The sequence below is a fragment of the Dipteris shenzhenensis genome, chromosome 14, assembly GCF_047967505.1.
Source record: "Dipteris shenzhenensis isolate YYH24624 ecotype China chromosome 14, Dip_SZ_1.0, whole genome shotgun sequence".
Lineage (NCBI taxonomy): Eukaryota > Viridiplantae > Streptophyta > Polypodiopsida > Gleicheniales > Dipteridaceae > Dipteris > Dipteris shenzhenensis.
Genome location: NC_141609.1, coordinates 6,100,843 through 6,114,094, shown reverse-complemented (window position 1 = coordinate 6,114,094; position 13,252 = coordinate 6,100,843). Strand labels below are relative to the sequence as shown.

The 13,252-nt window shown below is 45.8% G+C and overlaps 1 protein-coding gene across 1 annotated transcript in view; it reads right to left on the bottom strand.

Moving 5' to 3' along the window:
• The window catches only part of LOC147894117 (fruit protein pKIWI502-like), a 31,516-nt gene extending 19,337 nt beyond the window's left edge, over positions 1-12,179 (bottom strand). The window contains exons 1-3 of the mRNA XM_087384734.1: positions 11,539-12,179; positions 11,326-11,425; positions 11,132-11,227 (exon numbers count right to left, since the gene is read on the bottom strand). Coding sequence (XP_087240860.1) covers positions 11,132-11,227; positions 11,326-11,425; positions 11,539-12,116 — 774 coding nt within the window. The 5' untranslated portion in view covers positions 12,117-12,179. The remainder of the gene's footprint in view (positions 1-11,131; positions 11,228-11,325; positions 11,426-11,538) is intronic.
• Positions 12,180-13,252: the final 1,073 nt, after the last annotated feature.

Sequence of the window (13,252 nt, the reverse complement as noted above, 5' to 3'; positions counted from 1 at the left end):
TGCCCTCCTAGTAATTTGGACCACATCCTATATCTTCTGCGTGAGGCACCTCATTTACATTACTTCCTCAGCACAGTACAGGTTGTCCACAAGACACGAAGATACCCAGAACCCGATATTCCTCAAGAGTTTGCTGTCCATCTTTGGAGAGACTTTTACCCCTCACCTTCAGCATCTCCAAGGTACTCTCCACCTCTTTCAGCTCCCAGATGTGCTCCTATACAGGTTGTACCTTCTCCAAGACCGCATTTACACTCTGAAGGCACTCCTTCTCCTAGATATCCTCCACTTCCGACATCAGCTCCTTATTTTTTCTCAGATCCGTGGACTCTGCAACCTACTCATGTCCTCTCACGAGAGTAACACCACTTTCGGCATCACCAGTGTTACCTCAGACAGGACCTCCTTTACCAGAGTTCCACGGGTGGGTTCCATCCTGCCTCGCCGGCCTCCTCCAACATGAGCAACCTCAAGGAGCAGCCCGAATCCTCTTCCAGGAATGGTACAAACTAGAGCGCAAGTTCGCGCTTTTCTCACAGGGATCTCCGATATGTCGCAACGCTCACCTGAAGCCTCTCCAAAGATCAAAGACTCAAGTCCAAAAAAGACCCCTGAAGTCAACGTACAAGGCGAAACACTACTGCAACTTCAAATTTCCAAGCTTCAGGACAGCATCTCCGAATTGGTCCAGAAAGTCCAACAACTTCAAGATTCTCGCAGTACCACACATACAGAGGATGACGTGACACAACCAGACGACTATGCGGATTCATTCCCACCAGAGGTAGAAAACACTGAACTGCGTGCCCTCTGCCGTTTACTTCAAGCTTCCAAAACTAAAAGACTTGACATCAAACTTCCAGAAGCCTTCACTGGTCAACGCAATCGCCGAACAGTTGACCAATGGCTCGCAAAAATGCGCGTGTATTTTGATACTGTTGACCTCACTGAAGGCAAAAAGATTGCCTTGGCAACCTCCCTCCTCAAGGATACAGCTTTTCTATGGTGGCAAAGACGCTTAAAGGACGGCAAAAGTGTGTTAACATGGGAACGTTTTGAACACGTGCTTCGTAAGCAGTTCATACCTACCAATGCGGATTCCAAGCACGTTCAAAACTCCGACAGTTGGAGCAAACGGGCTCCCTGTCTTCCTACATCTCTCAGTTCACCACATTGGTGCTGGAGATTGATGGTTTAACTGAGGATGATCGCCTTCATGCTTTCATCTCAGGCCTAAATCCCTCGTTACGCATTGATGTCCTTAAAGCAAACATCACCACCACAGCTGGCGCTATTGCTTACGCAGAGCGCATTACAGATTTCCAAAACACAGGGAAGCAGAATGCTAATCGCACACAGAACTCTACTATGGCCAAAGGTGCTCGCCCTCAAGATAACACCAGGTTTCGAAAAAACTCCGGTAATCAAGGTCAACGACAGTCTCAAGATCCCCAGAAGACTCAAAAATCATATGTTGGATTCCAACAGAAGCACTCCTCCAAGGATCGCGCCTCTTCTTCTTCACAAAGTCATTACCGACATCCCCAACATAAAGGTGCGGCCACTAACAAGAAGAACAACTCCAGCACAAAAGGACTTTGTATCATCTGTACAGGCGACCATAGATGGTTCGATTGTCCCAAGTGACCAAAGCAAAATTCCAATATGGAAGCTAGCACTTCCCAGACAGAAGATGCTACCCCAACACAAGACAAGAAAGGCAAAGCTGTTCGAATGGCGAATACCATCCACCTGAGCCTTCCCAGCAACCCCGAACCTTTTCTGGCCACTCAAGTACTTTGTGTTCAAGGATCGATTCGTGGAACAACGGTCACTATCCTCATCGACAGTGGCTGCTCTCATAATTTCCTAGCTAGTTCTATGGTCGACAAACTTCGATTGACCACCAGTCCTAGTCTCATGGACTATCAGATTGAACTCGCAAATGGAACTACTTTCTTGTGCAACACCAGGATCAAAAACTTGTCTTTTCGCATCCAACATTATACGGACAAGTTAAACTTCGACATCATGCCTCTTTCTCGGTACGATGTCATACTTGGACAACAGTGGCTCTATGACTATGATCCATCAATCAGTTTTCGCAGCCATACTATCCAGTTTGTCCACTAGGGAAAACTTATTGAGCTAACTGGTTCTAGGGACTCTCCTTCAACCCCAGTTGCCTCTGCCCTACAAGTAAAGAAGTGGGTTCGTGAACGTCAAGTAAAGACTTCACTTCTGTTGGTTACGGCAGTCGAGGAGACACCAACAAAGGATCCTCCTGAATACCTCACCCAACCTTTTTTCCAACCTTACCTGGATATTTTTCCACAGGAATTGCCAAAGCATTTACCACCTCGACGACCAGTGGATCACCCAATCGAACTTATTCCCAGCAGTAATCCACCGTCGAAACCTCCTTATCGGGTTTCTTACACTCAAAATGAAGAAATCCAAAGACAGGTCACCGAACTACTCGACAAAGGTCACATTCGGCCCAGTCGCAGCCCTTTCGGATCTCCTGTACTACTTGTGGAAAAAAAGAATAAGTGAATCTTCAGGCCTTACCTCGATAAGTTCGTCATCGTTTACCTCGATGACATCCTCGTTTTCAGCAGATCCCTACATGAGCACAAACAACATCTTCACCGAGTTTTTGAAGTTCTCCGCGCAAATTCTCTCTACATCAACATTGAGAAGAGTGAGTTCTTCAAAACCCAACTCGAATATTTGGGACATGTTATTTCAGCTCAAGGCATCTCTGTGGATCCCAAGAAGGTCGAGGTAATCCGAAACTGGCCTACTCCTAAGAATGTTCATGATGTCCGCTCTTTTCTCGGATTGGCAAACTTCTACCATACAAAGGTCTATCAGTTTTCCGAAATCGCAGCTCCTATGTCCGAATTATTGAAAAGCACAGCAGTTTTTCAGTGGCTTCCCGAAACAGAGTATAGTTTCCAACAAATCAAGCAAGCACTCACTACCACACCAATTATGGCTATTGCTGACCCAAACCTTCCATTTGAGATCATGACCGACGCTTCCGACATCGCTACAGGAGCAGTCTTGATGCAAGAAGACAGAGTTATTGCTTTTGACAGCCATAAACATTCTGATATCCAAACCCGATACCCAGTTTATGATAAGGAGTTTCTTGCCATTGTACATGCTTATCGCTCTTGGAAACATTATCTCATGGGAGCCGACTCTGTGGTTAAGACAGACCATCACTCTCTAAAGTATATCTTTACTCAGCCAGTCATGAACGCTCGTCAAGCACGCTAGGTTGAGTTTCTAGCCAACTTTCACATGACCATTGAGTACATTCCAAGACTACGCAATGTAGTTGCAGATGCTCTCAACAGTATACCTCTAGCATCAGCTATGGTAATCTCTACATTATCTGTGGATGTTCCGAATTCATTCAAAGGGAAGTATTTCAATGATAAAGACTTCGGCACAGCAGTACAGGTTCTTTCAAAAGATCAACCTTCGACTTCCAAACAAAAGATTTTCTCTTCCTATTCTTATACGGACGACCTTCTGTACTATCAAGATCGCGTCTGTGTACCACATGACAAGGATGTTCGACGTCTTTTGTTAAAAGAGCATCATGTAGTTCCTTATGCTGCCCATCTAGGCATCAACAAGACTTATCGGTTACTCAGTGCAACATACTACTGGCCTCAAATGAAAAGCGACGTCATCAACATGGTTACATCTTGCTTATCTTGTCAACAAATGAAAGCAAGCCGACGACTTCCAACAGGACTTCTTCAACCTCTTCCAGTTCCAACTGAAAGGTGGGAAAGTATTTCCATGGATTTCATTACAACACTACCACGATTCTCCAGAGGTAACACTCACATTATGGTAATTGTTGATCGATTGTCCAAAATGGCACACTTTGTTGCTTGCAAAAGCAATGCCCAAGCTCCGGACATAGCCAAACTCTTCATACAACACATCTTCCGACACCATGGATTGCCCAAGAATATCATATCCGACAGAGATCCTAAGTTTACCAGTCACTTTTGGATTTCACTGTTCGAATCTTTGGGTACAACTCTACTGTTCAGTTCAGCCTACCACCCATAATCAGATGGCCAGACTGAAAGAGTCAACCAAGTTCTGGAAGAAATGCTTCGACATTATATTCAGTCACGCCTAGCAACTTGGGAAGAGTATCTACCACTCCTTGAGTTTGCTTATAATAACTCTTTCCATAGTGTCATTAGCATGACTCCATTCCAAGCAGCTTATGGACACTCCGATCGTACCAACGAATTTTGTACTTCAACATCGAGTGGCCCTAGCTGATCAACTGGTTCAAGAAATGCAAGACATTCTACTCCAAGTCAAGGATCATATGCGAAAAGCGCAAGAGCGGTATCAACGGTCTGCCAACAAACATAGACGTCACCTGGAATTTGACACTGGTGACATGGTGCTATTATTTGTAGCCCCACATCGCTATAAGACGGTTAAGTCTGTGTTTCCTAAGTTACAACCAAGATACTATGGACCTTTCCGGATCGTCAAGAAAAATTCACCTTTAAGTTACAAATTGGAATTACCACCATCATGGGGTAAAATCCATCCAACATTTCATATTTCTTGGCTAAAGACGTACATTCCAGGCGATGAAGCAGTTCCTCCTGCAAGTGCTTATGTCCCAGAAATCAAAGACGATTATGTTCTCCTTATTCCTGGACGTATTCTGGACCATCGACAGCGAGAGACTCGACATCGACTTATCACGGAATTCCTTGTTCTTTGGTGAGATCTGGACGACTCCGACGCTACTTGGCAATCTGATGAAGACTTACAGCAGTACCCTGACATTTTACAGCAGTATTTTCAGAATTTATAGTGATATTTTCTACATCAGTTCATTATCTCCACCAAGGTCTTATTTTGAGTGGGAGGAGATGTCACGATCAGTGACGTATTCCTTTCTCTATTTCTAGACTTATGGATGGTTTGATGAATGGACACTTGTGGAAGGGTATGCCCTTTCAACGGGACACTTCCTATGAGGCACAACCCTTGCCCTTTCGACGGGACACTTCCTATGAGGCACAACCCTTCACAAGAGACACTCTATTGAAGAGACATTTCTATTGTAATGTACCCTCTCATCAAGGGTCACACCCTTCACAAAGGGTACACACCTCTTCATGCACACACACTTTGGAGTACACACCTTTTCATGTGTGACTCTTCACTCTCTATATAAGAGAGGCCCAATTGTATGAATGACACACACAACAGATACCCTACAGACATTCAAGCAATACAATTATTTCTTGTTCTCTGCTATTTCAATCTCCTTTCTGTTCCTTAGCACATTTCTAAATATAGTAAATCTAGGATTTCTTACAAGGAGCCAATGCTTGCCTGAAAATGATCATCACAAGCTGAGAAAACGGCAGATGTGTTCTTGCCACAAAACCACGCAAAATAGGCTGCTTATCCTAGGCTTTCTTCAAAATTCTTCATACTAATAGGCATCAACTTGATGATGTAGTGCATACGTACTTTTCCGATACCTTTGAAGCCCTCCTTCTATGTCACATGTAGAGATTGATGCTTGAAATGTTTTTCTTCGCCATGTTACGAATCAATCCTCTCTCAAGACGATGCGGATAAGTTGGAGATGCCTTTCAAAGATCTAGAATTGAAAGCGGCTTTATCCAAGTTGGGGCACTCTAAATCCCTAGGTTAAGATGACATTACATTTGAATTTTTTGCTGAATTTTGGGATCAACTCAGCCCTATTCTTTTGCATATGATCAATAATGCTTGGCTCTCCATCTCTTTGCCTTCCTTGGCTGTTGTGTTTGACCACAAAAGAGCCCATGTCAATATCTCTCCGATTGGAGGCCAATCATATTGATGCCTGTCGTTTATATGTAGGTCTCTAAAGTGTTGGTTATGGGGATATCTCATTTTCTATGTATGGCTTTGTACCCTGCTCAATATGGTTTCGTGCCTTGCATGGACAATATTGCAAATGCCTACATAGGCATTAAAATATCCAAATAGACTCAATAGGATGTTTTAACTATGCGGATATGCGGATTGCTTTTGACAAAGCCTTTGACACGATAAATGGGATTTTATTGCCATGCAATAGTTGGGCTTGGGTCCCAGTATGCAACACTATCTTCTGCCCTTTCTTCTTCTTGGACTTTGCCTCATTCTGTTAGGCAAGGCTGTCCTCTTAGTGCCCTGCTTTTTGCGATAGCTACACATCCACTATTGATGCATATGGTTGCCTTGGTTTCACAGCAACGTTTGCATAGTATTGAGTTTCCTGGAGGCAATCCTTTTGTCAACCAAGCTTATGCTGATGACAACTCCTTTTTTTTGCGGAACTCGGAGGATGATGTTAGGCGTCTCATCCAAGCCTTGGATTTTTTTTTGCCTTGCAACTGGGCTGAAAGTAAATTTTGGCAAAATTGAAACTTTTGCCTTGGCGTGACTGTGATTATTGGCATCGTCTGTTGTGGTCTTTGCTTCCTCTTGATCAAGTGGTGAGTCATTTGGTTTATTCTATTGGTTGGCATATTTCTTTGCCACAAGAGAGACTTTGGGTGCTACAAAAGCTATTTCATAAGCTAGATTAGTAAAAATTATCTACTTGGCCACTACATGTACGTCTTCGAACTGTGCAATCTCTTCTCATGGTTTGTGTTAGTTCTATATACCGCTCATTCCTTGGTCTCCTTTGGATATTAAAAAATTTATCACTAAAATTATGAAATGCCTATGGTGAACCGAACATGATCGCAACGCCCTTCGTCTCCTTAAGTCCAATTATGTTTGTTCGACCAGGATGCATGGAAGCCTCAACATTTTCAATATTCACATTCACATGTTGGCTCGCAAGGCTATGCTCTTGACTACATTTTTTTAACAACATCAGCCTTGGACTATTATGCTTTCCTGTATGGTTACCTCTATCCGCACAGATGCTTTTGGCAACTGGATTCCGGCTATTGCAGATGTTATTTTCAATCGTTTCCAAGGGTTGGATTCCCACCTATGCTTTCTCTACTCACCTCATACATGATTGGCAACAACTTTTGGATCGTTTGCATTGGTCAGGTAGACCTCCGGATCCTGGTAACACCATCTGGGGATTTTCGATGGATGATGTAGTGGATGGTCAAGGCTGCGTCCTCCCTTTTCTACGATCCAAAAGGCAGTTTTGCCTAGATATACATCACAGGCTTGTTTGGCATGCTGCATACCCTTTCTAAACGTTGCAACCTATTCCACTTTTGGACTAGAAGTTTGATAGAGCACTCCCAAGCTATTCTTCATTTTCATTTCCTGATCTTTCTATTAAGAACACTTATCATCTTTTATTACCACAGCCATGGATTCAAGATCATGCAAATCATTTATGGCTTCTCAATAAGCCCCTTGCTTGGTGGAAGGATTGTCTTCAACGAATCTCGAGCAATAAGCTTCCTCTCAACCAACCTTGTAAGTGTCCTCTACATTGTAAGTCTACATTATAAGTGTTATCTGCATGCCAATTGAGAGGGACATTTTGATAAACTTATAAGCTAGGCCTGGCGGTGGGAAGAGAGGGTATAGTGGTGGGGGAGTAAAAAATTCTAGAGCCAAAGTGGGAGGGGGGCAGGATGAGGTCGAACCTAGGGGATCCACCTTTGCCTGAGACTTAGTCATCCCATCCTTCTTCCTACAGTGTCACCTCCATCTCTTTTTTTTGCTTCACACCACTATCCACTCCAAATCCCCTAAGGATGCCTCCCTTCTCCTTCTCCTAGGGGGCCGGTTGATGACTCTGAGGGGCCTCTCAAGAAGAGAGGTCGAGTGAAACTGGGACGGTCCTATCTGGACCCGGGGGGGTCAACTGGGGGTGGGATGCTCTATCTAGGGCTGGAGGTCTATCCTCTCCTCCTTACACCGGTTATCCTTCAAGCATGCTTTGGCTTGGTCAAATGCATGAAACAGAGGCACTGACCTAGAAGTCGAGAGAATCCAGCTGATGTAAATTATGGCAAAATACTTGGGGCACATTGTAAGAAGAGATGAGATTCAGGTAGACCAAGCAAAAGTGAAAGGTGTGAGGGAATGGCACAACTCAATTTTTGAAGACCTGAAAATTGCATTGACTCATGCCCCTGTGTTGGTATGCCCTGATTTCTCAACCATGAATTGTGGAGGCAGATGCTAGTGGGAAAGGCATGGGGACTATCCTTGGCCAGAGGCATGGTGTAATAGCTTTTGCAAGCAATAAATGTGGGCCCTCCTACTCATGATGTTGGAAATATAGTGGTCACCTCCCCATTTGTAAGCCCCCAAATGAGGAGAGCGTGAGGAGAGTGGACCTAGGGTTAGGGTTGCCACATGGGCATCCGATTGGATGCCATGTGGGCAACACACCCGGAAAGAAAAACAAAGAGAGGGGGCTGCCACATGGGCAGCAGGTCAAGAAGGGTACCAGGCAGTTATGAGGCTCCATGGAGGGCAGAAGGACTGCGGGTATGCCACGTGGCCAACAAAGACTGACTGGATAAAGAGCTACCAAGAGATGCAGGCCTGGGACAGGGAGTGCTGACATCAGCGAGAGTACGGCACAGGGCACAAGGCTGTCCAGGGCTGGAGATGGCCTGGCAAGAGGCAGAACTGATGCAGCAGCAAAGTGGGTTGAAGAGGCGAGTAAAAGGGCTGAAGGGAGCAGGCCCCTTGCCCTTTTTTAGGGCCTGGTTGGGCTGGTTGGAGCCAGAGAACCAGGTCGGCTGCTACCGACCCAGAAGTCGGCCAAGGGGGGTCAGTTTCATCCCCCTACTGGGTCGACTATTTGCAGCGCCCTTGGGGCCTAAAAAAGGGGACATTTGGGCCCTTATTCAATATCACTTGGAGCAGCCAAACCACAGCAGACAGGAGCAGCAGAAGGGGCAGGCTTGGGCCTATACTCATGACGTGAAGGTGACCCTGAAGGAGCTGCAGACAGAGCTAGAGTGGCAGCCCACCTAGGCTGGCTTTCCAGACAGCAAGCTGGAAGAGATCCTTTGGATGGATATGGTGCTGCCTCGTATTCAGATGGTGAACACTTCTTTCAAGGCCTGGATGACATTGAGGGGTATGTATGAGCTCGACAATGAGGCAAGAATCTTGGACCTCGAGCCAAAGCTGTACTAGAACGTTTTGTGAAAGATTGCAAAAAGAAGAAGGGTGCCAACTCAAAGTCAAAGGAGTCAACTCGGCTGGTGACAACAAAACTACTCCGAGTGCTGCTGAGATTAGATATGTGGACCCCGGTATGACTGTCAAAATGTCAGACATTGAGGATTGATCAGAAGAGGAGTCAAGATCCTTTGTGAAGGTGATGGACACTGACGAGTGCCCGGAGTCATATGGGTGCTTGGTTTGTGACATGTGTTACTAAAGCAGATAAGGATTCTTCGACAGGACCCGAGGACTCAAGCCAAAAAGAGGCTGTGACTTAGAGGGGGACAAAAATACAAAACCACAGTTGGAGCTTGACGTTCCAAGTAATCTAGATTTGTGCTTGGGATATGCTATCTCAGGTATGTTGTTTGGTCAAACCTAGCCAGATGGAGGACGGATTGAAACAAACCATGAGAGTTTGGTGTCTAGAGGACTTCAAGCTGTCCACCCATCAAAGGGGAATAGTGGGAGGATGCTGGTACCTAGAGAGCTCGAGTTCGGAGGCGGGTTCGTGATTGAAGGTGGAGGTGCCATCACGTGCTACCAAAGATGGACTTGTGTACCAACTGGTGTGCGAAAGCGGAACCGGACTTGGCAGAGCAAGAGCTGCTGGTTTGAAAAGCTAGGAGAAGACTATGACAAGTCACAACGCCGAAGTGTTCTGGAGGGCTACGATACGAGAGCTACTTGAGCATCTTCACCAACCGATTGGGATCGGGCCAAAATGGGTCAATGAGAGGGGGTGTTGGAAATACACCTCCCCATTTGCAAGCCCCTAAATGAGGAGAGCGTAGGGGAGGTAGACCTAGGGTTAGGGTTGCGACATGGGCACCTGATTGGATGCCATGTGGGCAACACACCCAAAGATAAAAACAAAGAGAGGGGGCTGCCACATGGGCAGCACATGGACTGCCATGTGGGCAACAAGCCAAGAAGGGTACTAGGAACTTATGAGTCTCCATGGAGAGCAGAAGGATTGCGGATATGCCACGTGGCCATCGAAGACTAGCTGGATAAAGAACTGCCCAGAGATGCAAGCCCAAGACAGGTGGTGCTGACATCAACGAGAGTACGGAGCAAGGTACAACACTGTACGGGGCTGGAGAGGACCTGGCAGGAGGCAAAACTAGTGCAACAACAAAGTGGGGCGTAAAAGGACTAAATGGGGCAGGCCCCTTACTCTTTTATAGGGCCTTGTTGGGCTGGTTGGAGCCACCAACCAAGTCGCGTGCTACAGATCGAAAAGTCGACCAGGGAGTCGATTTCATCCCCAGGTTTCATCCCCCTACTGGGTCGGCTATTTGCAAGGCCCTTGGGCCTATAAAAGGGAACACTTGGGCCCCCATTCAATATCACTTGAAGCAGCCAATCCACATCTATAGTAGAAGAACCTTTTGGTATTGTATCTTGTCCAGGTTTTCGACAAACAAAAATATATTCTATATTTGTCTTTGAGCACAGTCTATTTGCTAGCTTGCGCACACATGAATGGTTCTAAAGTACACACATATGTTGATGAAGCTCGATTCCATGGTGAAACGCTTCCGTGTGTAATTCTTGGGCCCATCTATTAGCCTTCCACTACGAGATACCCTCTGGTGGGATTTCATTTTCTAACACACTACCTGTATGGAAGAAAAATCAACGTCAAACTGATTATAGAACACACAAATTTTTGAATTGTGCAGCCCAACTTGTCAACCAAGTAAAGGAGAAGCCAACATGCGGTCCTATGATTTTGACACTGAGTATAGAAAGGCAATAGGCACCAATCCTTTGTAAAACAAAGCCAAATTTTTTGTCGAGTTCCCTAAAAATAGCAAATCCGTTTTAACAGTACCAAAGGAAAGTCATGGCAACAAGAAGCCTAACCAAACGAAAAAACGGCCGGACAATAAGCAAAAGGAGAAAATACCTGAACATAACCTCGTTCACCAGTCCAGTCTTCACCAGGTTGGGATAACACAGGCACAATTTTTACCCCCAATGCCTCCCATGCTTTGAATTTGTCCTAACATTAGTAAAAAGACATATCACAAGGTGGGCACAACCACCAGACATAACTTGTATATGCAAAATCTAGATTGCACCAACAACATAGACTTGTACCTGATATGCCATCTTTTGCAAGTTCCTCGTACCATAGTACAGTCTGACGTCAGGCCTCTTGTGTGCGTCAAAGCCAGCTTCTATTAGTGATCGAACAGGACTGTCCTGGACAATAATCTCACATAAGCCAAACCAAAATACGCTGGAGCATACATCTTCCTAAACGGCAATCGTCCAAAAGAGAGCGGAGGGCCAGCAAAGACTGCAAGATACCTTATACCAGATCCAGTCGCGAACAGGAGCACTGTGGAAAACTCATCCGCAGGAGACAATCGTTCCACAGGGAATCCATTACCCATGACTTGACTCAATTCAACCCTGTTGCCTTTTCGAAGCTCACAGAGCAAACCTGCGGTCGCTCCCTCCACGTACTTAATGAGGAACTCCAACGATCCCGAAGCGGCCGTCTTGGGGGGAGAAGCAATGGCCAAGAAAGCCGGCTTACTGTCCCCCACCCTAACTTGGACAAACTGGCCAGGTTTGGTGTGACCGGCCATCAATTCAGGGTTACCGGAGATGTCAAGGGAGAGGTGGAAGAGCTGTTGGGCGATCTGATCGACGGAGGAGACGGGAGCTTCAGCGAAGAGGACGTCCTGCTTCCAGACAGCAAAGGCGAGGGAGGAGAGGGGGCGAGGGGGGTGGGGAGGGAGGAGGGGGGTCAGAAGGCGGGCAAAGCGGGGGCGGAGGGAGGCCATGGAGGGGGAGGAGGCATGGAGGGAGGGGCGATGGAGGCAGGCATGGAGACGAGGAGGAGATGGTAACGGAGAAATGGCTATGGCGGAAACAGCCATTGCTCAGTTCAACTCTCTTGTAAATATATATCTCTACAAGGAGAGCCCTAACTATGAAGAAGACGAACCTTTATAGACACACACATAAAGCTCCACTTTATATGCTTCCTTCTTATTCTCATTGACCTAACTTTTTCAAACTTCCATCCTCATTTTCTTCTTCCTCCACTTAAAGCACATGGCAATTCACCTTTTCTTCTTCCTTTCCACTTTTTCAAACTTCCATCCTCATTTTCTTCATGCACTTAAGCACATGGCACTTGGGATATCACTTTTGTAGAGCAAAGCTCCTTCTCTATCTCTATCTCTATCTGTCTCTCTTCTGTATCTTCTCTCTCTCTCTATATATTTCTTAAGAGAAGGGTGCCACGTGGTGATCTCGAAAGCCCTTCCTTAGCCCCTCCACGTGGCATGCCTATTTGAGCTCTCTACGTATAACCTTGAAACCTCCGCCCGCCTTATCCGCAATCTACCCCTCAATCCTCAGGATTCCAAAGACCCACACCACCTCCCTTTGATTTTGAGCTACCTCCCACTAAGTTGTTGCTACTCCTTTTGGCATGTCTCAAGCATCGCTTTGAATGTCAAGTCCTCCAAGTCCGCGTTGTAGAGGTGATACTCCATGTACCTCATGTTGTCATGTCTGAAAATTTCTTCTTTCAGATGTTTCCTCTCTTCTTTGCTACCCATTTTAACCTGAATTGATGTTGTAGATTGTCTTGCAAGGTACTGTCGATCAGGTGCAAGACGCCGCCGATCAGGCTAGTGAGCAGGTCAAGGACGCGGCCCAACAGGCTCAGGATTTAGTATTCAAAATTCCTCTAAAGATGTGAAGCATGCTACAGATAATGCTGCATCAAACTTGCGTAGCTGAGCAGATGAAGCCAAGGGGGAGGTCTGATAGTGTGAATCTGGCATAGAGAATAATTTGAAAAAGACAGGATTGTGAATAAGAGAAATGCGAGAAGCAAATGACTCTTTTGCAGGTTTGAAACACCCTCCTTCGGTTCTCTGGCTTGAGATTTTTTAAGCGTAGTTGAGGTGGTCATCAAGTTGCATGCCTTAGCAGAGCTCGACGTCTTGCTCGACGTGTTGCAGTCATCAAACAGGTTTCTTGGAGGCAGATGCCGCACCAT